Below are 25,860 nucleotides of genomic sequence, written 5' to 3' on the forward strand. Positions count from 1 at the left end.
GTACAAGCAAAAAATATAATTGGTCAGCGATTCTTTTAAGTTCAAAATTATTTTATTCATATATCTACAATGGAAAGAAATTTCATATTATGGAGCTTGTAGTTAGTGTTGTTAAGCCAGTTTTGGGTCGATTTTTTAAAACGGCTCGATTAAGATCTAACTAATTATTTAAGCATCGAGATTTAGCAAATAGATGTCCAAGTATTTCTGGCAGTTATATGAAAAACCTATAAGCTTTTATAATTTTATTATGGTCATAAACTTAACGGGCCATTTTTTAAGATCAACCCGAATCGGGATTTTTAACAAACCAAGTTACAATCTGCTAATATGGGCATCTGGATACATAATATTCCATATTTTAGATCTTTTACCAATTCATTAATAGTTATGGTAATTGATATACTTATTATCTTTTATAAGAACTTCTTAGAAAAGCGTATAACGCCATCTATATTTAATATGATTTTCTACGGAAAGAGTCTTAGGCTAATGTCTAATGATTGATTTAGAAAAAGTTAATCTTAGAAATAAGGAAAGAAATGAGAATTTTGAAGTTTTATTGTGCTATTTTATCTTTTATTATAAAAATATATAGAATTATAATGAGTCTCCTGAAATAAAATATCTTTATCGAGATTCAGATAATTATATTCAGGAGATATCTGGTACTATACAAAATTAAATTCTAAATATCATATTTAATCTATAGAATTATATACATATAGTGAAGAAAGTGAATATAAAAAGAATAAAGAATATTTTTATGAATACTTTGGAAACAAAAAATGGCTTACATCAAAATTGCTTGAAAAAGATCAATTTTTACACTTTATTTTAGATAAACTTGAACAAAAGGATGACCAAAATGAAATTAAAATATTAAGATCATTACTATATTTATGTCAAGGTTTGTAAGATTTTATAATTAATATATTACTTTACATTAGGAAATTTTGATGAGTGCAGAACTTCTAATGATTTAGTTGCCTCACTAAAGTACAATAGTGTTTTACTATATAAAAGAGGGCTATTTTGCTCATTGATTAAAATTCTCTTCTATGAAATCCAAAAAGAGTACAGATAATTTTTTTTTGTGTTTAGTACTTATTATTTAGTCCCAAATACTTTGACAATGATTGTCACTTGGAAACAAACCAGTATCTTAGAATTGTGCTATCAATTCTTTATTCTATTTTGGAAACCTTGAGAAGCATAGATAATAATGATACAGAATATATTGACCAACGCAAAAATTTTTTAGAAAATATTATAAGTTCTAATCTACACATTATCAAATAATATAAACATGCTATAGATAACCATATTTCTGATAATGAAAACTCATTAGTGGTCTGCTTATTTACTTTGCTCAACAAGTTTTGCAGTATTTCATCACCTCATATCCCAGTCCGTAAAGTTTTGTTATTACTCTGGAAAATAATATTAGTAATTTAATTTATTTAAATTATTATATTAAATTTTTTGATATTGTTCTTTATATCAACCCAGGGTTTATCATGATTTTTCAAAATTGTCACATATTGCATTATATTTTTTGATTTAAATAATGAGTATCATTTTGATATGATCACTAAGGTACTATAATAAAAACATTTCATTATTTAAGAGTTCTTTATATAAACCATGTGGTATCACTCTAACCATTAAGTTGATTATTAAGCAAAGCTATTATGTTAATTGATATTTTCTGGGAAGGCAGGTAAGGAAAAAGTAAAAAATTTATTTAATTTAATTTATCATTTTTTTATTACAATTACTACCACTGAAGATATTTAAATTTTACCTATATATATATTATTATTTTAATACTATTTACATATTAACATTTGCAAAAATTAGGATAATTTAAAAGGTCATTAAATAAATTTAAAAGAAAAGATTTTTACAAAAAGGTCATTAATTACAAAGTAAAAAATATGCAAATTATATATTAACATTAATATATCTTCTAAACTTTAATAATATTATTCTAATGGAATTGCTAAACTCAGATCATAGGCCTACAAATGAAAATTTTTTATTAGCCCAAGCTTGTCCGTGATCTATGGCAAAAATTATACTTGAGGCCAGCCCATTATTGACCAAGGTCTAATTTAAAAAGGAACATATATGGAAGAAATTTTGAATTCAAGTAAGTAATAAATTGAAATATTTAGCAATAACCTTGATGGTTTAGATGTTAATAACCTTGATGGTTTAGATGTTTATCTATTTTGTTACAAAATATGATATGAAGATGAAAATTAAATTGGTAGACTTACATATTATTTTTGTTCACCAGTTATTTATTTTATCGAGATTCAATAATTTTTGTTTTAAATTCATTTTAATATTCTTTCATATTATTTAAGAATGGAGATTATTATATTCAATATAGTTTTCTTATATTTTTAAAATAGATAGTTATTATCTTTAGACATAACCTAAAGTATTTTAAAAAAATTTTTATATTTAGGATAAATGTTTATTTTGACCCTACAATTACAAAATAAATATAGATCTTTTATATCATTTTTTTTTACTTATGTTGAATAAAATAGTAAAAATATAAATTTCTATTTAATTTTACAGGTCCAACTTGTTTAAGATGAATATTTTCTACCTAATTTTTTAAACTCATCTTATATTTACGATATTCAATCAGACAATAAAAGAAGAATGAATAGGAAGAAAATATAACTTTAATTATATTTTGGTCCACTGGGCTTATATGTTTTAGTGGTGACGTTACCACTGGTCTAGCCCGCCATTTAAATTTGATATATATATATAACATTGTGCTGTAAATTTCTAAAAAAATTTAACGTTCATTGACAAAAATCTAACGCGTTCAAGTTCACTTCCAAAAAAAAAGGAACGCGTTCAAGTTCACTTCCCAAAAAAAGGAACGCGTTCACGTTCGTTCAAAATTTTATAATAAATTTTTTTTAAATTTATTAATATAAATAAATGTCTTATATTTTTTAACACAATATATTAGCCATGTTAAAAAATAATATAGTTTTATTTTGATAATATAATTACAAATACAATATAATATAATATAATATAGCTAATAAAAGGATATTTTTTATTTATAAAAAATTTTTCTTATTCTTAATAATAACAATTGTTTTTTCAAATTTTTTTATCTGATAGACAGAAACCCTTGGCAATTAATACCGCATTAGCTATTCTAAAAACCCGCTCCACGGGAGTAGATGATGGGGATTGCTGTATTATACTTAATGAACAACTCTTTTAATGCGGGGAATTTATTAAAAACATTTATTGTTTCGTCCTTTGCTTCAAAAAATTGAGATGAGTTATTCTCCTCCAATCCAGCATCTACTTCCTCGTCAAAAGAAAGAATATTTCGAAATTAACAATAGGGTTTTTAAATGCATTTTTTTCAATAACGTTTTAAGTTTATTTTTTATAGATTCTTTATGTGGATGTTTTATTCATGACCATTGAAGCTTGAATACTGGATGTATAATTGCAGAAATAACATTTATCTTCATATATATGTTCAAATCTTTAATAAAATAAAATATATGTAATTAATTTGATAGTGTTAGGTTTAATACCTTAATTCCATTTAATACTGCATCTGTCAATGGTTTTTTAATTTAAAATAGCTATCTTTATTGTTGTAGTCAAATAGCCCAAATTTTTTCTTCAAATTCAATGATTTTACTTAGATTCTATAAAATGAATGATTAATATTACAATCAAATATCGTTTTAAATTGGAACTTGAAGATTTTGAAATGATATAATACATTTTGGGCACATTTTACATTTTTTAAGTATTGAATTAGTTCCTTTAATATGGGATGTTATTGTAAAATATTTATCATATATGGGCCATGGTAGTGTTAATCTGATTTTGAATTTTTCAGAAACAGATGATGATGATGCTGATGAAATAATAATATCCATGCTTATGCTAATCTATTAAATTAAAATATAAACAATAATAAAATTAATAAACTATAATAATGACGTGTTAAAAAAAATTGAAATGTGAAAATGAAAACAGCTGATTATAAAGTATAAGACACTTTTCTTAAAAAATTAGATCAGGATTAATCTTAAATTTTTCAAATAAATAAAAATAAAAAGTGTTTTTAAAATTGAACGAACGTTAAATTCGAACGCGTTCGTCATAAAAAAGGAACGCGTTCACGTTCAAAGTTCGTCAAAAATAAAAGGAACGCCTTCATCAATTTTTTAAAAAAAACCAACTTCGTTAATTGAACGCGTTCGTTTACAACACTAATACAACATTCTAATAGAAATAAAATATTTTTGATACGTTTTTTTATTCGAGCCATGGGCTGGTCTTGGGGTTTAAATTTTTTGCCACTAACTTACAGGAGGCTCTGGTCAAAAATTTCTATTTTGCTAGTCTCTCAATGTTGTCACTGGCCCAGCCCACTGGACCAATGGGCCTGGCTGATGGGTCAACACTACCGGACTCTAATCCAGACATTATATAAAACTTAGGGTTCTGTGTCTGTCTAACCTTATCTTCCAATTGCATTAAAAACATTCGCATCATCCAAAATTCGGAGATAGATTTATAAAAATATAAACTAATAAATAATATATATATATATGTATATGTATGTTTAAAGTTTGTAACAGATGGCACCACAAATTACACTTCCTTAAAACGCTCCAAGGCCATAAAATTAGGCATTTCCGAAAATTATCTCCCATTTTGCGGTGAATCACCCCAAAACGCCTCAAGTATATCCTGCCTCATAAGTGCTTTCCATTTCGACGGCCCTCCTTTCCCATTTTCGTTGTTAGCCTCTCGACGGCCCCCAACCTGCCGATTTGACAAGGTGCCTAGTAGAGGACCCCTCTCGAAAACGGCCAAGATTGATTCGGGTTAGTTCCACCCTGACATTTTCCCCTCTTTCTTTTTACCAAAACTAGAATGAGCTTTTAAGTTTATACTCTCCACAGACATATATTATATATAATATATTTTTGATTTATCCTCTAAATTGATTTTTCTCCGCCTTCTTCCAAGCAATCGAAAAGGATGATATTATGAATGAAATCAACGACCAGGCCGACGCGAGCATCGACCTAAACGCGTCACTAAGTATCGATTTTGACGAGCCGAGCTTTGGCTTGAATGACATCGACTCTGACGTTGTTAGAACTTTGACCCGTTCCAAAGTGGTGAACGTGAGCAAGGGAAAGGGATTCGCTTTCGAAGAGGAACTCGCAAATGATATCCCTAAATTGGGGAGAGAAGTTTAAATTTTTTTTAATGCATTTTTTTTTTTATAATTTATAGAAATCTTGTTAAAATTTACTTATCCGAGGTCTGATATGAATTATAACACTCATATTTTTTTTTAAAGACGGTATTCAATTTGAAAATAAATTAATTGTTCATTTTCTGATATATGTGTCTAGCGTCGCGTGACGCATGCGCCCACACATGATTACATTTTATAAATCTAATGAATTTAAAAAAAATATATATTTATGTTAGTTATAAATTAATGAACTCTCTAAAACTATATAGGTATAACTAGCGCAATTTTAACCTTAAATTTTTTTATATAAAATTCTAAGGGATGTTTACTGGAGGACAAGTATTAGGGGTTTCCCGTTACGACATAGGTGACTAAATTGTCGCGAATATATAAAATATGATTATAATAACAACATTAGCTTTAGAACCTTTTTTTGCCATTTTTCCTCAAGGTTATATAAGCGCTTCATCCCTTTTCATGAGCGTTATAGAAAAAATATAGGAAATTTCAACAGAATTTTTAATATGGTAATTCTCACTCATAATGAATAATATGAAATGTTGAGACCTATCAAATTTTTTTTCCTAAGCAATAATGTATTAAAGATATATCTAACAAAAATGGGCAATCACATCTAGTACATTTTTTGGTTATTCGTAAAGTAAATCAGCTTTAGACCAAACTCCTAGAGTGACACATGTGATAGTTGTGAAACAATGAAGAATTTTATTAATATTATCTTGTAATTTATTTCAGTATATTTATATATATATCATTAGCGTACGCAGCGGGGGGGCAGGGGGACAAATCCCCCCCCCCCCCCGCTAAGCCAAAAAATGCAGATGCCGGATATATTTTTCAAAAATATTTTTGTTTAGAGTGTTGTGCAGATTTACTTTAAAACATTTCCATATTTTTTAATTCGTTTGTAAATAAAAATTTTAACTTGTAAAAATTGATAAGAATATATAAACATGTTATTTTAACAACTTTTTACAAGTCAAATAATTTTATTTTCAAATAAATTAATAAATATAGAAATGTTTTGAATTAAATTTACACAGTACTATATTAATTTATATTTGTTAATATTTATTCCTATCTCATATTAAATATATATTTAATTACATTTATTATCACATTCATCACTAAGTTTATCAATTAATTTCGATTTCAAGTTTTCCCGTGTAATATTTTCTTATTATTTTCAAATTTTTAGTGGCGTAATATTTATCTACCATTTTTAAATTTCCAGTCAAATAATAATTATTCTGAAATTGTCCAACAGGGAGAAAGAAATTGCAACCTTGTCCTACGAGATAGAGTCTCCGCCATCAAGCAGTAAAAGCTTTTATGGAGTTAGAAGAGCCGATTATTTGCTATTACTGACATATCACAATGGCCTAAATAAAATTTTTCCTTAGAAGCAAAAAAATTATTGGATTCAATGCTTATTTCAAATTTTTTTCTCATTAGAATGTACAACTATTTTATGTATTACTTTTCAAAAACATGATGACTTGATTAAGAAGATGAGAATAGCGGAGAGCATTTTATTAGAATTCAAGGAAATTAGGGCTAATGTTTATGAAGAATTTCATATTTTATATGTTATTGTTAAGTCAAAAGCAGAGCTATATGTGTTTAATATTTGTCTCATTCGACTTGCAGCAAGGCAAGCTCATAGCTAAAACATTAATATAGGATCAGTAGATATCTTAGATACAAATACATTTATAAACCAAATAAATGAATGGTTTTTAATTCATTATGCAGCACTTACTCTGCAAATATTATTTTCATAAAAGCCTTCCCAACCTTTTTCAGAAGGTGATAGAAAAAATTTGTTGGATTTTTATCATGAAGATGTTAAAGTATCTTATGATGCCTTATTAGCTGAATAACTATGTTTATAAGATTAACTATGGTTGATACAGTCCCAAAAAATGCTATGGATGCTCTGCATTATTTCAAACACATTTTAGATTATAATCCCAATGTATTAAAAGGGTTTATATATTCGCAACTCTTTCCAATAGTATAATGAGATAACATTCTCTTTTTTAAGAAGAATAACAGAGCTTTGCAGAAGTACCATTTGCAGGGCACGACCCGGATTTTTTTAAAGATTTTTACGGCTAAGCTCAATTTTCAGGCCCGACCCGGATTTTTTTAAAATAAATTATATTTATTTTTGATTTTTATAGCTAATAATAACGATTTCAAATATAGGCTGTTTTAAAATATACAGTCCGGCCCGGATTTTTTTTTTAAAAAAATTTTCAGGCCCGGCCTAGATGTTTTTTTTTTAAATTCAGGCTCAGCCAGGGTGTTTTTTTTTAAAAATTTCGGGCCCTGCAGGTCTCTCAAAAACATACCAAGAAGTACAACTTTTGAAAGTAGATTGAAAGGTTTGGATCTTTTGAATATTCATAGGCATTTGACAATCAGCAAGGATGAGATAATTGAAAAATTAGCTCAATCCCAACGAAGATTGGATTTTACATTGTAAATATATAACATACAAAATACAATTATTCCCTAAGCTTTTTGTGTATTAATTTATATTTCTAACATTTAAATTTTTTATACTTTATATATAAATTTTAAAGCTGAAAAAATTCAAATTTCTATTTTGGGTCATTTAAGTGATTCTTTACATATAATTTTTTTATAATTCACATTAATTTAAAATTGTATTAGAAATAGTTATTAGTCTTAATAAATTTATGCTTGATATTTTTAAAAAACAATAATATTTCTTAAAAAATTTTATTATCCCCCCCCCCCCAGACCAAATTCCTGCGTACGTGCCTGATATATATATCTTGACAAATAAATATATTCACCACATCAATTAATCATATTACCAATTCATTTACTTTTCAAGGTTAATTTATATATAATTGATTCTATTACAAAACTTTAACAGATTGAGACCGTATCACAGATCGGACAGATTTTAACTGAATGTAGACCTATTCATTTGAAAAACTAACTGTTGGTTTTTTAAAAATCGATCTTTTTAGACAGAACTGATTCTTTTCCAGTTTTCTTTTTGAAGAAAATTTAATACGTTAATTTTTTTAAAAAAAATTTACAAGGGTTTCGCCTCATCAATGGTAAACTTTATCGATCTGGACAAATCCGATCAAACCTTTTTGAACAACAAAGGATCGGGTATTTTTGATGATATCAATAATGACAACGTGGATGATGAAAGTATCGACGAATCGAACGAAGACGAGATGACAATCATATTGGATGAAAAGGAGCCATTGATAGCAGCTAACCAACCTAAAGAGTATAAATTTCGAATTGACTAATTTTTTTTCTCTCTAAGTGGTCTATTTAGTTTTACGTTGTTTTTTTTAAAAAATATTTGATTTTTTAAAAATTTTTAATCTATGAGTAAAATAATATTGAAGTTGCGAATCAGCCTCTGCCATGTTTAGGTTAATCCTATATTTTTTTTGTTGAAAAATCAAATCTTTAGACATATCTTATAAAAACTAATTGTAACCCACACCCAGTATTTTAGCCCCATATTTAATTTAGGTAAAATCAGTTAATTTAGTTAAACGACTTGATTTTTAGCCGATATGTAAAAATAGCTAACTCAATATTATATCCAGAAAAAAAAGATTACGCGAGTGTTAAGAGTTTTCTAATGAATCGCACAAATGTTTGGACATCTATTAGCGAATTCTCAATACTTAGGCGCTAAAATCTTGATTAAGCCGATTTTTTTTAAAAAATAGGTTCAAATCGGGTCGTTTAAACAACAACTAAATCAGGTTTGGACTACTAAATTTTTTTTACTCAAAAAAAAATTTATGAGCGTTTTTTTTTATCGCGATAAACGATTTATTTTACTGATCAAAAATTACTCCCCAGTTTTATATATACGATTTGTCAATTTTCACTGGACAAATAAATATAAAACAAGAAGAAAAAAAATAATAGTGACAATTTAAAGCATAAAATGCTGGGTGATATTGCTCCCCTACCATTCCCCCATAAAATATATTTTTCCATTTTTTTAAAAAGCTCTATAGAAAACGCATTTAATCTGTCAAAGCAAATCGAATCGGGTACACCCTTTCACTTTACCCGCAAAACTGATGATTTACCCTACACACCTCATAATATCAGTCAATTACACGTTCTCGATGACGCCGCGAAACACTCGGAGATCCAAATCCCTGATTTAGCGTCCTTGAATGACAAAAAATTGCCCTGGAAATCTAAAGTCAGGTTTCAAGAACAACAACAAAACCTTTTTTTTTCTTGGCTCTCAAAAATGAGAAGAAGTGCTGTTTTTTTAGTACGATTTTAATTGTAGCATTTTTGATTAAAAGGCTGGATATCGTGATAAAATTATAATATGTATTCGTATGTTAAACTAGCCCACATATTCGCTCCATCCATTGTTTTTTAAAATTTTTTTTTTAACCTGAACTTACCTATATTTTTTGGGGGGAACAAAAAAAATTTATCCTTGCCACCAATTGGTCTAAAAAATGTTGGGCTCGCCCATTGTTTCAAAATCATAAGAAGATTTATTCGTTTTGATTGCTTTAATTTAATTATTACGATATTTTTAACGATTAGTTTCTCGAGAAAAATATTTTATAGGCTACTCCTACTCCCCCCCCCCTTATTTTTCTTTATTTATAACGATTATTTATTGATTTAATCTCAATATCATTTGCGTTTTTCTTCAATAGATAAATTCTTCTTTTTTTTTAAATTAATGATCACCGATTTTTTTTTTATTGAATACAGGAATAGCGATATTTTGGAGTTCTTAAATAAATCCAGACACAAATTTTTGGGCTTCACTTTACCGAACGATTCAACTACTTTGACCGGATTACCCAGGCCTATACACGAGAGTTATCAAACACTCAAAAATGTTTTTTTAAAAAAAACCCATTAATATCACTTTCATTAATATTAATAATTTTGTGTTGTTACAAGGCTCTTTTTGAGCCGATTTTTATAAAATAACTCAATATCTTATCCAGAAAAATATTACGTTAGCATGAAGATTTTTCCCATAGATGTGCACAAAGGTTTATACATTTATTATCGATCTCGAGGCTAGTTTAGCGGTTTTTAAAAATCGACTCAAATCGAGCCGTTTAACAATACTAGTTTTATTTATTTTATTTTTTGGGGAAGGAGGTGAGAGGGGGGGGCGAGTTTTAAATAATTTAAATATGTTTGTTAAAATAAATTTTATTTACAGCATTTATACATCCCTATATCTGAAATCGAGATTGAATTGGAAAACAAACGTTCCTTGTATCCTTACACTTTTAAGGTATATATATATTATATATATGTGCATGTTTAGAAAAAAGAAAAAACATTAATTTTTTACCGTAAAAAAAAATATTCGCTTTGTATAAATAGAAAGAAATAATTTTTTTTCAAAAATCATATATAGGAAAAACTTGTACCGCAGACAATCGCCGAAATGATGTACGAGAGTCTTTTGCCGAATATGACAGCTTATTTGGTAATCCGAATTGCTTAATAAAAAGATGAATATATAATCCAAAATATTTGTAATATAATATTCACAAATCCATTTTTTGAAATAGTTTTAAATTAAAGTTAGTAAAAATAAATGGGAAGAATTTATTAATCGGTAATAGTAATAGAACACCAAATGTACACCCGCTCTACCTTCTTTTTGTTGCAACTGATGCTATGGGAATTTGACACAAACAATTTTTATTCTTTTATTTTAAAATTTTTCCACACCAAAATAATAAATATAATTTTTCAAATCTTTTTATAAATTAAAAAAATATATAATTATTTCAAATTGGAAAAAATTACAAATTTCGAACTCTTCTATTAATTAAAAACAAAAAAATGTGGAAAAAAAAGTATATATTATTTTTTTGGGGGGATAAATTTTTAGTAGTCGTACACCCCATATTGAAAGGCTTCGTAATATCGATCAAAATATGTAAATTTGTTTGTATTTTATTTTTCCATTTTTTTAAAAAAAAAAAACTTAGGTGAGTTTATTAAAAATTTTGCTGGCGGCATCACCCACCTCCAAGGCTAAAACTGAATCTATCAATATAAAAAATGACGTTTTGCCTAAAGAGATAAACGCGTAAATAATTTTTTTTTATCTGTTATCCAATATGATTGTCATCTCGTCTTCATTCGATTCATCGTTACTTTTCACTTTCATAATGTCATTATTGATATCATCAAAATAAAAATCCGATCCTTTGCTGTTCAAAAAGGTTTGATCGAATTTATCCAGAACGATAAAGTTGACCATAGAAGAGGCCAAGCCCTCGCCTGTCATAGCGAACCTAAAACTAGTGCTAAGCTACTCAGTATAACCGATTTTTAAAAAATGGCGGAATCAAGATGTGCGCGCATCTGCTGGCCAACTAATCTTGGAAGAATTGTTTTCCTGACTAAAATCTTGATTCCGACATTTTTATCTGATAAATCGAATCGTTCTCAACATACTAAAAATTAAATTCACATCCATTGCCAAATATTATTTCTCGAAAAATGGTGGTCGTTTAGCTTAGTTTTGAACCAGGCCTTAACCTGCATTTCATCGAAATAACCGAATTGAAATGTGCTTCTTAGACTAGCAAAAAAGGGAAGAAGGGATGCATCTTTAAACGCGTTTTACTATGTCAAAATCGATATTATATATTTTTAAAAAATAAACTAACCGCGCTTGAAAATGGAATGCTCCATTCAGAATTAAGAACATAATTTAAGACAAATTAGAATCTATTATTACTTTTTTTTTTTAAATTATTTTTAAATGGCCGTTTTTAGGAATTGCTTAAACTGACCCGATTAAGATTTTTTAGCCCAAATGTTAATTATGCAATCCTCGAGATTCGACAAATAATTGTATACACCCTTTCTGCCATCTGTAACTTCAGGCTTACAATAGGGTAAAATCTTAATCGGACCGTTTTTAGGGCCCGTTTAACTACACTAGTCGTTTTATTTAATAAAAAAAAATACAAGTAAGTCTCAGAATGAATTGCTTTTATTGGAGTCCGATATCAAGAGGCACAAATCGATAGTAGCGAAGACAGTTAGCGGAATACTGTTTCTTTTGTTGAAGCACTTCAAAGTCAACCACATTTATCAGGTTTGCGTTTTGAATATAGTGCAATATTTTTTTATATCCACAACTGGTTGACCACCTTTAGGAAATTTCGCGCGCATTGTATTATTCTTCTTTTTTTTTTAATATATATATAGTCGAATTTTACTTTCGACGATACCTTAAACCTATTAAATTTTAAAATAATAGAAGTTTGCGAGAACTCTTAGATAAAATGTATTTCTTACGGGTTGGGTCGAAATAATTTGTTAATTTTAGGGCTAGTATATATATATTTTTTTTTTAATTCACAAGGAAAAAATATTAATATCCATATCTTTTTTTTTAAATTAAAAGTTTGAATACTGTTGTCAGTTATTATCAAGTGCCAATTGCGTGCCTTTAATTCTGAAATACTTTAATCAAGACATACATCAACACATAACTATCGACAAGGAGTATAAAAATATATTATATTATAAAGATATTATAATTTTAGTTAATATAGTATTCAGTAGATCTGCAAAGATAGGTCTGGTCTAAAGAGCTCGGACTGGCTAGATTTTGAGGTTCCCACACTAAATCGCCAAGTTCAAAATAGCCAAACATTTTTGTACGTAATTTAAAACACCACAAGTAATATAATATTTTATATATAATACAACCCTAATATATCATGATACTATTATAATGTAATAGAAGGAATTATAATACAAATATAATATAATACTAATATAATTATAATATAATGATATTATAATATAATAAAACACTTACATATAACATAGTGTAATACAATATAAAATTAAAATAATAATATAATACTAATATAATACAAATATAATATAATATGATACTAATTATAATTTTAATATTATAATATAATAAAATACTAACATATAATATAGTCTAATATAATATAAAATATATAATAATAATATAATACTAATATAATATAATTTGATACTAATAATGTAATACACTCTAATAAATATAATAATATATATTACTAATATAATTAAAATATAATGATATTATAATTATATATATAATTATAATATAATGATATAATATGAAAAATTACTAATAAATAATGTAATATAATACAAAATATATAATAATAATATAATCTAATATAATACTAATATGGTATACAGTATAATATTAATATAACGTTATATTATAATATAATAAAAATCCTAATATAAGTCTAATATAATATAAAATATATATAATAATATAATATAAATTTATAATAATAATATAATATAAAATATATAATAATAGTATAATGTAATATAAAATATGTAATAAAATAAAATTTTGTTTAATCAGGCGTCCTAGATTTTGACATCCTAATAGTTTATTTTTTAAGGTTTATATTGATTCATAAGTATATGGAACTCACTTTTCTTACTATAAGCTTCATGAATAAATTTTTTTATCTTAGTTAATTTAACTTTTACTCCTATAAATATCTGATATCTTAATATTATTTTTTTTAAGGTTTATATTGATTCATAAGTATATGAAACTCACTTATCTTATTGGAAACTTTATGAATAAATTTTTTTGTCGTAGTTAATTTAACTTTTATTCCTATAAATATCTGATATCTTAATATTTTTTTTTTAAGGATTATATTGATTCATAAGTATATGAAACTCACTTCTCTTATTGGAAACTTTATGAATAAATTTTTTTGTCGTAGTTAATTTAACTTTTACTCCTATAAATATATGATATCTTAATATTTTATTTTTTTTAAGGATTATATTGATTCATAGTATATGAAACTCACTTGTCTTACTGGAAACTCTATGAATAAATTTTTTTATCGTAGTTAATTTAACTTTTACTCCTATAAATATCTGATATCTTAATATTATTTTTTTTAAGGATTATATTGATTCATAAGTATATGAAACTCACTTCTCTTATTGGAAACTTTATGAATAAATTTTTTTGTCGTAGTTAATTTAACTTTTACTCCTATAAATATCTGATATCTTAATATTTTATTTTTTTTAAAGGTTTTGTATGCTTAGGTCTTTGTAAAAAAAGTACTAATATTTATTATAATATCGGATTAAATAAATATAATAAAAAACAAAAGTAATAATGTACAATTTAATATATACGTATATTTTTGTAAAATATAAAAAAGTAGTAATATTTTAAAATACAATTTAATATATACGTATATTTTTGTAAAATATAAAAATGTAGTAATATTTTAAAATACAATTTAATATGTACGTATATTTTTGTAAAATATAAAAAAGTAGTAATATTTTAAAATACAATTTATTATATACGTATATTTTTGTAAAATATAAAAAAGTAGCAATATTTTAAAATACAATTTAATATATACGTATATTTTTGTAAAATATAAAAAAGTAGTAATATTTTAAAATACAATTTAATAAGTATAATTTTGTAAAAATATAAGAAAGTACTAATATTTATTATATTATCGTATTAAATAAATATAATAAAAAAACAAAATTAATAATGTACAATTAAATATACAAGTAAAATTTAATCAGAATAACTTGAATATATATTATTTGATTAAAAATTTACCAAAAATGATATTTTGTCTAAAAAGGAAAACAAATTTAAGATTACTCTATCATACATAGACGTTAGATTGTCTATTTTATGCATAAGTTCGATTTGCTTGCCGAACAATCGATCCATTATGAATTTGTTAGAGTTTAATATCATTCGAATTTTGATTTTCGATCAAAATTTTTATAAGAACGTACACATTCGGATGTGCACTGCTGGTTTTCCTTTTTAGAGCATGATGGAACCCCTCGAGGTGGTTATTTGTGCGGGGCCCATCTACATAATACCTAAAATAAATATTGAAAAATATTAGAATAATTGAATACAATTATTTTAAGTTTTTATACCTTGTCCATATACTATGGGGGAATAAGGCAGTTTCACCAAGCCACGTATGATCCATATACTCCATAAAACGAAGTAGGGATGGATTGTTAGTTGCCATTGAGTAGCAAGATAAACGAACCTCGGCCAAATGCTCCTCCTTGCAAAATGGTAAAGTTGTCATCCGCCTAACAACTATATGGACATGGGAGTCGTTCAGGTAGTCCCTAACTAAACCCAAAGCTTGACATTTCCGCCATAAAGCTTGAGAATAATGGAAGAAACATCCTAAATATTTTAAATTATAATTTACATATATTATAATTTAACCTTTGATCACTATGGAAATACAAATCGAAGAGCAGATATAGCCGCTGCCTCAAAATCTGTTTGACCATTTGGAGGATTGAAATTGATGCCTTCCAGGATACAAAAATTTCTGACTATATGAAATAGTTGAATATATGTCTCCCTTGATTTATCTGGAAGGAGAGCATATATAACTGGTATCATGACGTTTTCATACATCACGTGTATGGTATAGAGCTGACAATATAATCTCGGAACTATGTAGAAAGTTCCGTCCATATATATTGTCGTAGCAGCTCCCAACAATTTTAACATATCCGTAGTCCCAAAGACCAATATCCTATTAGATTCAGTAGGGATGTGAAATCTTTGAGATCTGGTAGAGGTTGCATATACAGGCGTTAAACGAGGATGAGGATTTATCAAAAAACTATCGATATTAGATGTTTAGAGACTACTCACATCGAAAATTATCCAGAGGCTATCTCCCCTTTCATATCAATTAGGGGTCATATTGACAGACTTCTAAAGAAATATAGGCCTTCCATGCCTCATTCAATTGAGGATTTAATATTAACGCCTGTATATGCAACCTCTACCAGATCTCAAAGATTTCACATCCCTACTGAATCTAATAAGATATTGGTCTTTGGGACTACGGATATGTTAAAATTGTTGGGAGCTGCTACGACAATATATATGGACGGAACTTTCTACATAGTTCCGAGATTATATTGTCAGCTCTATACCATACACGTAATGTATGAAAACGTCATGATACCAGTTATATATGCTCTCCTTCCAGATAAATCAAGGGAGACATATATTCAACTATTTCATATAGTCAGAAATTTTTATACCCTGGAAGGCAGCATCAATTTCAATCCTCCAAATGGTCAAACAGATTTTGAGGCAGCGGCTATATCTGCTCTTCGATTTGTATTTCCGAATATAGTGATCAAAGGTTAAATTATAATATATGTAAATTATAATTTAAAATATTTAGGATTCTTCCATTATTCTCAAGCTTTATGGCGGAAATGTCAAGCTTTGGGTTTAGTTAGGGACTACCTGAACGACTCCCATGTCCATATAGTTGTTAGGCGGATGACAACTTAACCATTTTGCAAGGAAGAGCATTTGGCCAAGGTTCGTTTATCTTGCTACTCAATGGCAACTAACAATCCATCCCTACTTCGTTTTATGGAGTATGTGAGCAAATCGGACTTATGAAAGATTAAATCATAAAATAGACAATCTAACGTCTATGTATGATAGAGTAATCTTAAATTTGTTTTCCTTTTTAGACAAAATATAATTTTTGGTAAATTTTCAATCAAATAATATATATTTAAGTTATTCTGATTAAATTTTACTTATATATTTAATTCTACATTATTAATTTTGTTTTTTTATTATATTTATTTAATACGATAATATAATAAATATTAGTACTTTTTTATATTTTTACAAAATTATACTTATTAAATTGTACATTATTACTTTTGTTTTTTTATTATATTTATTTAATCCGATAATATAATAAATATTACTACTTTTTTATATTTTACAAAAATATACGTATATATTAAATTGTATTTTAAAATATTACAACTTTTTTATATTTTACAAAAATATACGTATATATTAAATTGTACTTTAAAATATTACTACTTTTTTATATTTTACAAAAATATACGTATATATTAAATTGTACATTATTACTTTTGTTTTTTATTATATTTATTTAATCCGATATTATAATAAATATTAGTACTTTTTTTTACAAAGACCTAAGTATACAAAATCTTAAAACAAATAAAATATTAAGATATCAGATATTTATAGGAGTAAAAGTTAAATTAACTACGACAAAAAAATTTATTCATAAAGTTTCCAATAAGATAAGTGAGTTTCTCTTCCTTATGAATCAATATAAACATTAAAAAAAAAATATTAAGATATCAGATATTTATAGGAGTAAAAGTTAAATTAACTAGACAAAAAAATTTATTCATAAAGTTTCTAATAAGATAAGTGAGTTTCTTATACTTATGAATCAATATAAACCTTAAAAAAAATAAATAAAATATTAAGATATCAAATATTTATTGGAGTAAAAGTTAAATTAACTAAGTTAAAAAAATTTATTCATGAAGCTTATAGTAAGAAAAGTGAGTTCCATATACTTTTGAATCAATATAATCCTTAAAAAAAATAAAATATTAAGATATTAGATATTTATAGGAGTAAAAGTTAAATTAACTATAAAAATTTATTCATAGAGTTTCCAGTAATACAAGTGAGTTTCATATACTTATGAATCAATATAATCCTTAAAAAAAATAAAATATTAAGATATCAGATATTTATAGGAGTAAAAGTTAAATTAACTAGACAAAAAAATTTATTCATAAAGTTTCTTATACTTATGAATCAATATAAACCTTAAAAAAAATAAAATATTAAGATATCAGATATTTATAGGAGTAAAAGTTAAATTAACTAAGATATAAAAATTTATTCATGAAGCTTATAGTAAGAATAGTGAGTTCCATATACTTATGAATCAATATAAACCTTTAAAAAAAATAAAATATTAAGATATCAGATATTTATAGGAGTAAAAGTTAAATTAACTACGATAAAAAATTTATTCATAAAGTTTCTAGTAAGACCAGTGAGTTTCATATACTTATGAATCAATATAAACCTTAAAAAAAATAAATTATTAAGATATCAGATATTTATAGGAGTAAAAGTTAAATTAACTACGATAAAAAATTATTCATAAAGTTTCCAATAAGACAAGTGAGTTTCTTATCAATATAAACCTTAAAAAAAATATAATATTAAGATATCAGATATTTATAGGAGTAAAAGTTAAATTAACTAAGATAAAAAAATTTATTCATGAAGCTTATAGTAAGAAAAGTGAGTTCCATATACTTATGAATCAATATAAATCTTAAAAAAATAAACTATTAGGATGTCAAAATCTAGGACACCTGATTAAACAAAATTTTATTTTTAATTATAATTTTATTTTATTATTATTACATATTTTATTATTATTACATATTTTATTATTATTACATATTTTATTATTATTATATATTTTATATTACATTATACTATTATTATATATTTTATATTATATTAGACTTATATTAGGATTTTTATTATATTATAATATAACGTTATATTAATATTATACTGTATTACATATTAGTATTATATTAGATTATATTATTATTATATATTTTATATTAGTATTATATTATATTTGTATTATAATTCCTTTTATTACATTATATTAGTATCATGATATATTATGGTTGTATTATATATAAAATATTATATTACTTGTGGTGTTTTAAATTACGTAAATATTTGGCTATTTTGAACTTGGCGATTTAGTGTAGGAACCGGCTATTTACTTTAAATTGAGTCCATTATTAAAATTTTGGCTGCCATTTTTTTGAGGACGTAATTGGATGTTTTAGCTATTTTGAGCTCGGCGATTTAGTAGTTATACGGATTTTTGAAATAAAAAAAAATTATAAAAAACAAGGCACCAATATTTTTTTATTTGATGGAATGATCAAAAAAAAACTAGATTATGTATGTAAAAATGACAAATTATAATTGAAAAGTTTGAATTTCTAATATTTAAATCAATTCGAGCCTGGGCCGGGTGGACAAATAATTCCTATTTTGGAACGAACTTTTCAAGACAAAATAAAAAAAACAAATTTTCGGACCAGGCTTGGAGAATTTGGTCTGATGCAGATCACTAGTATTTAAGTATTTGTTTTTTTTAAAAAGAACCGCGAAAGAGTGTTTATTATTTAGCCTTAAAAAAACAAATTTATATGCTTAGTTAGGTTATGTATTTAATTATTTTTTTTCTAAATTCTATATATAGCTTTTTTAAAAAAGAACCTAAAGGGTGTTTCCTAGGTCAGCTTAATTTGGGTACTTAATTGTTTTTTAGTATAGGCTAAAAAAGTTTTTGAACCCTGGATACTTTATTTTGGCTTATTTTAAATATTCGGAATTTTCGTACTTTATTCTCGTTTTTTTTTGTTTTAAATTTTTCTTTTACTTTTTTAGCTATTTAACCGACCTATGAGCTTTTAGAGATGTTGCAAAATATTTCTTTAACCTAGGCATATAATTTTTTGAAATTTATTTATTTTTCTTTTATAGGATATTATGAGAAATTTATAATATCTCTCATGTTAATATTATTTTTTTTAAAAATCATTATTTAAAATAACAATTTTTTTTTTAAATAATCTAAAAAGCCACCCATATATGAAGTTTCCTAATTACGTGCTGAATAATTCATGCGATAGAAACAGCTTGCGAGAATTTCTAGTTATGAAAATTATATATTATATATACATTATTTATAACTTTATTATATGTAATTATTATTTGAGTGAATTTAAAATTTCAATTTTGGAACCAAGACAAATGTAGCAACAGGCATTTCCCGTTTCTAAAATCGCAAAAATACAAAAACAAAATTAATTAATTTAGCTTATATCTCCTAGTAAATTTTTTATATTAAATTTGAAAAAAAATAATATCAATTTGATGCTAGCGAAGCAAACACGCTTATTTTAAATTGTGCTTTTTTTTAAAAAAAAATCGCTACAAATGGAGGAAATGTAGATATTTGTTAAAAGTTCTGGGAACAATGATGATATTTTCCTCCATTTTTTGCGATTTCGTTTACTTCCATCTATTAATATTAGTGCTGTAAACATTACCTCAAAAAAGGAACGCTTTACCGTTACTCTTTAAAAAATTAATTATATATATATATATAAAATAAAATATTTTCATTATATATATATATATAAAATAAAATATTTTCATTATATATATATATATAAAATAAAATATTTTCATTATATATATATATACATACATTAATGATCTGCAGAGGTTTCAAAAAATTTTTACTGCCCGGCACGGCTCTTATATTTTCAGGCCCCGCCTCATGTACCCAGGCCAGGACTGCAGGTCTCTATATAAAATAAATAAGTTTATGCAAAAAATAATATATAAGATATTTTTTGTAATCATTCTATTTTTAATAACAATTGATTTTTAAAATTTTGATCAGATAAACAAGAGCGCCTAGTGCACACGTTCAACTGGCGCAGAGTATGAGAAGATTGTAATATATTGGATAAATAAAAAAAATTTATTTGGAGGAATTTGATTAAAAATTAAAGAATAATCTTTTTTTGGAAAAAGCTTAGTTTATCGTAAAAAGAAACTTCATTCAGATCATCGTTCAATTTTTTTTTTATCGTGATTAGAAAATAATCTGTACGTTGTTTTTTAAAGGAAAGTCTGCCTTTTCTTTGTCGAGATCTTTTTTCAATTAGGAAATAAGTTCAAGCTTCCTTCCTTAGCTTACATCTAGTTTTATGAGGACCAATTTGATTTTAAAGAGCAGGTGAATTATTGCTGATAATATATATATTCAATTGAAATAAAATATTTTCAAAATACAAATTGTGAACAATACTTCAACTGTATACCTTTTATCTTTGTCTTGCAGAATTGCATTAATAGGTGGCTTTCAAAATGAAATTATTTAAAGCCATTTTTTAAAAATATTATAAAAATTATCGTGCGAGTGAGATTTCACAAATGCATTTTTTTTTCTCTCTAAAATCGAAAGAAGACTTAGGAACAGGTTCCATAACCTATAAAATCATATATATGACCATACATTATTCATCTATAAACGACTTCTGTAATTTATATTTATCACAAGATTCGTCAAATTTGTGACCATTATCCTTAATAAGACTATATTAATTTCAAAGAGATATAGAAAGAGTTCCATTTAACCAGTCAATCAGATGTATCCCATTTTCTTAAAAATGGCTGCACAGTTTGGAGGATGCCCATGTTTATTCCACAATTCCGTTTAATATTTGAGATGGGACTCAAATTACACTTACAAAATGTAAACTTTGTACCCTTCGTTTTCTTTATTCGTGTAAAAAAATGTTTATTGGAGCAAGGCAAGCTTTACTCATCTTCATCTGAAGAAAATGTACAATTGACATAATATTCTTTAATTAATAAGAATAAGAATATAAATCTAACATTGATTGACTCAATATTAATTAGATTAACAAACTCGACTGAAAATTTGACAACCAAAATTTAAAATAAAAATGAAAGAATTTGACGGTCAAAAACTCAGCTTAAATTATTTATAATTTAAAAAAATAAATTAAGATAATTTTATATTACAATAAAATATGTTTTTCCCATATTTTTTGAGAAAAATTTGGGGTAAGCGTTACCGTGACTCCTTTACCTCTAGAAGAAGGAACGAATGATGTTCTTTTTCTTCAGCAAAGGTAACGCCGTTACCTTTGACGTTACTTTACAGCATTAATTAATTTGAAAGAATTTCTAGGAGATCTAAGCATGATTCTCAATTTTAAAGATTTGGAACCTATCCTGAACTGGCATCCCCTTTAAGATTTCCATGAACTCCTATAGGCTTCAATCGCTTCATATAGTAAATTAAAAAAAAAAAATTGTGTAACCGAAATCGGGTTAAATCTGAAAAGCGGGACCAAAATTTCTTTTAAAAAATTATTTTTATACTTAATTTGATATTATTTTGAAATGGATTTATTTAGGATAGTATCGAAGACATGTCATCCATGCCAATTTATCATAACAAAGCTCAATCTTATAGCAAAGGCGAATATAGTTGGGCTAATTTGTTTACTTGTATCAACTTGGCACGAATTTTGAATATGCTGATCAAGGGAAAACAGACTCGTATAATGGTAAAAAAATATACGGTGTAACTGCCCGTTTAGGATTTTAGCCTAAATAATATTATGTAATCCTGGAGATTTTGCTCATATATGACAGAAAGATTAAGACCTTCCATTTACCAAGTCTTGAGGCTTGCATTATAATATTGGGTTAAAATCTTAATCGGACCATTTTTTAAACTTCATTAAATTACTCTCTTCTTTTACATGGTATTGGGTGTATTTTTTTTTTTATCGGGGTGTTTCATAAACTGCTCAAAATAAAAAATCTACAAAAATTTTTAAAACTAAGATCCTTTTTTTGAATATTTACAAAACAAGATTTATGATCGAATTTTTTCTATAAATTCTAAATCCTTTTTAGTCTTTTATAAGTAAATTCATATGTGATTTATGCCTAAAAGATCTTTCATGACTGAAATCACAATTTTTCTGACCATGAAATTTTACTCAGAATTTTGTAAATCCTGATTTTTTTGGGTAGTACAATAATCAAAATGGGCAGTATTTTTATTATCAAAAAATTAATTTTTTGTCAGTATTTTAAAATTTTTGGTAGTGAATTTATCAAAATGTGTAGTATTCTTTTATTAAAAAAATTAACAATTTTGCCAGTGTTTATATAATATTGAGCATTAAAAAAAATTAAGCTGAATTATAACTAAAAATTGTATTGTACTGTATTTATTTGAAAGATGTTTAGTATTTATTTAAATATCTTTTTATTATTAGCTATCAAGTAAAGTATATAATATGAAAATTAATATACCAAATATAAAAAAGTTATAAAATAAAATTATTTTTTTATATCTATTTAATTAAAACTACATGTAAATGTACAACAAGAGCCTTTTAATATACATATCTCTTTTATTATAAATTATCAAGAATATTATGAAAATTAACATAATATATATATATAAATTAGTAAATTAACAAATATGTCAAAAAGATCCAAATGGAATTGTATATCATTTGAGAAAATCTAAAAAATAGAGACTAATTTATAAATGTTTGCTTACATGTTATTGTACATCAAGAGTCTTTTTAAACTTTGAAGGTCAACCTCTGCGTCGTTTTTGCCAGATTGGAACGTCCATGACTGCTGAAGTATGTTTACAATAGTTTAATAAATATTAGAGCCAAACCAACAACGTGCTTACACTAAATAATTTAAAAAATAGAGCAATTTTCCTTTGTTTCAATCATCTTTGTTATATTTATTTTGAGCTAGTCTTACGAACCAAATGCTTAATATATTTATTAAAAGAACTCCAGTCTAAATTATTCACAAATTTATTTCATCCTGATTAATTACTTGCAATTTATCAGCAGAGATATAGTGCTCAATATAATTATCCCTCTCAATTGATGGAATATATTTTTTAATTTAGCCCAGTTATAACCTGATTTTCTAAAGTAATTGTTGGATATGTCATAAACCATTTCTAAGTGGTATAGGTTAAATACCATTTTTCAACCATCTCCATACCAACAATTTTGAAATTGGATAAAGCCTTTTTAATATTTTCATCTTAATTAATCGATTGTTTGCTTCTAGTGCATTGTTGATGCTAGGTGTAAACTGTTTAAAACTTCATACTATGTGTTCTTTGAATTTAGCTATTCCATTTCGTAATATTTAAAGTCTGGAACTGCTGATTTCCCTTTTTTTAAATAAAGAATGTAGTGGCTCTAGCAAAATTAATTTGGTCTTGAGCTAATTATAATTTATTGATACCATCTATAATTTAAGTTTGATGCTATTTTTGGTACTAAAAATTAAAACTTCCCAAGTAAATAAAAAAAAACTGGAAAATTATTTATTAACTGACCAAAAATTTTAAGTATCTACCAAATGTTTTTTCTACGGTCCATTTTAATTTACAACCCTAATAATTTGTTCTCTTTTTTGTATACTTATAGACCTATTCGATTTTTTTATTTTATTTTTTATAATTTTAAGAATAATTATATATTGCTTAATATTACAGATGTTAGTGGTATTTGGTTCCGCCCCGATCCTTAGAAAAGCGCTCAAGGTCAAAGAAATAACTCTACAGTATTACTTGCTAAAACTGCTCAAATTGCAAATGAAATATTTAGGGAGACAATGGAGGAAAAATAATATGAGGATCGTGAGCGCGATTTATCAATGCGTGAGGCATCACCTCAACGACGATTGGGCTTATGGCAATTGTGAGTGAGCTTTGTTTGTGAAATTTTAATAAAATACGATTTTAATATTCCTAAATATTAATAAAGGAAAATACATGATTCATGATACCAATATAAAAATATGAATAAGAGAAGAGAGAGTCTTCTTCTCGGGCGAACAACTCTTTGGATTTACTTTTAAATTTTAGTATCTAACCACTTAAATCCTTTTGAAGCCTTTTAGCTTATTTTATCCAACTCACTAAATAAACAATAAATAAAAATCAGATAACGAGATTAAACCTCGGGATTTCCATTCGGACGAAGCTCCATTGAAAGTTGTTATCGAAAAATTTCATCTCAGAAGGTACCCCTATCTTTTCGATTCCGATAACACTAGCAATAAGCCCATTTTTAACATAAAAAATGGGTTGAATGACAAAGAACACGCGAACGATAACAGGGAGCACATTTCTAAATTGGTAAACGAGCATTGCGGCGAAATGAGGATCAACACTGACGATAAAAGTCAAATCGTGCTGAATAACTTATCGGAACTTATAAATAAGATGAAGGTTAGTGTTTGATAACACACTCGCGCGCAAATTTTTTATTCGACAGAATATCAATTTTTAAAAATTATTTTCGAGTGAACGCCTAGTACAATGCAATTTGACAACTAGCTGGTCGAATTTTATCGTATTTAATATGAGGTAATAGAAAGGCTGATTTCAAATATTTGATAAACTTGATCAGCTAATAAATGGCGGCACACCGCTACGCATTTAGTTCAAGTTGTAAAATCATGAGAGTCCATTTTTTTAAAAATTTTGAGTTAAATTGGAAAAAAATATAGACATTGATTTTCACAATTTTAGAAATTTTATATGATTTAAACTTAATATGAGTGATTATAGGTAAATAAGGATGTTGTACTCACTAACCCCCAAGCTAGCTATATCAAAGGATCTCATAGATACGATGACGATGCCGTAAACATTTTCGACACTTTGAAAGCCGTCGAAGATATAGAACTAACCTCCAATTTCAAGAAAAATTACGAAAAATGGTTGGAAAGGGAGGTATTTGGCATGAGAATAGAATGGGACAAACTTTTGGATGATAACTAATCTTCCTTACAACGAAAATATATAATCCTTTATATAAAATTATCACTGTATTTTTAAAGATTTACAATTGTGGTTCATATAAAATTGCCTATTCTTCGTCCTAATAACTTTATAAATAACGATACTTTT

General features: G+C 26.0%; 1 protein-coding gene across 1 annotated transcript; it reads left to right on the top strand.

Annotated features, from left to right (window-relative positions):
* Window positions 1–499: 499 nt before the first annotated feature.
* LOC135930966 (striatin-interacting protein 1 homolog) lies at window positions 500–25,860 on the top strand. The gene is made up of 21 exons (XM_065467775.1): window positions 500–556; window positions 599–668; window positions 713–910; window positions 951–1,077; window positions 1,119–1,276; window positions 1,319–1,449; window positions 4,646–4,904; window positions 5,050–5,279; window positions 8,392–8,591; window positions 9,338–9,544; window positions 10,076–10,205; window positions 10,542–10,616; window positions 10,743–10,814; window positions 11,326–11,426; window positions 12,320–12,446; window positions 12,759–12,859; window positions 19,922–19,994; window positions 22,301–22,453; window positions 24,439–24,643; window positions 24,890–25,176; window positions 25,519–25,860. Exons 1-21 carry the CDS (start codon window positions 500–502, stop codon window positions 25,729–25,731), a joined length of 3,174 nt encoding a protein of 1,057 aa, XP_065323847.1. The 3' UTR covers window positions 25,732–25,860.

This window comes from Gordionus sp. m RMFG-2023, chromosome 1 (genome assembly GCF_954871325.1).
Source record: "Gordionus sp. m RMFG-2023 chromosome 1, tfGorSpeb1-WG-v2, whole genome shotgun sequence".
Lineage (NCBI taxonomy): Eukaryota > Metazoa > Nematomorpha > Gordioida > Chordodea > Parachordodidae > Gordionus > Gordionus sp. m RMFG-2023.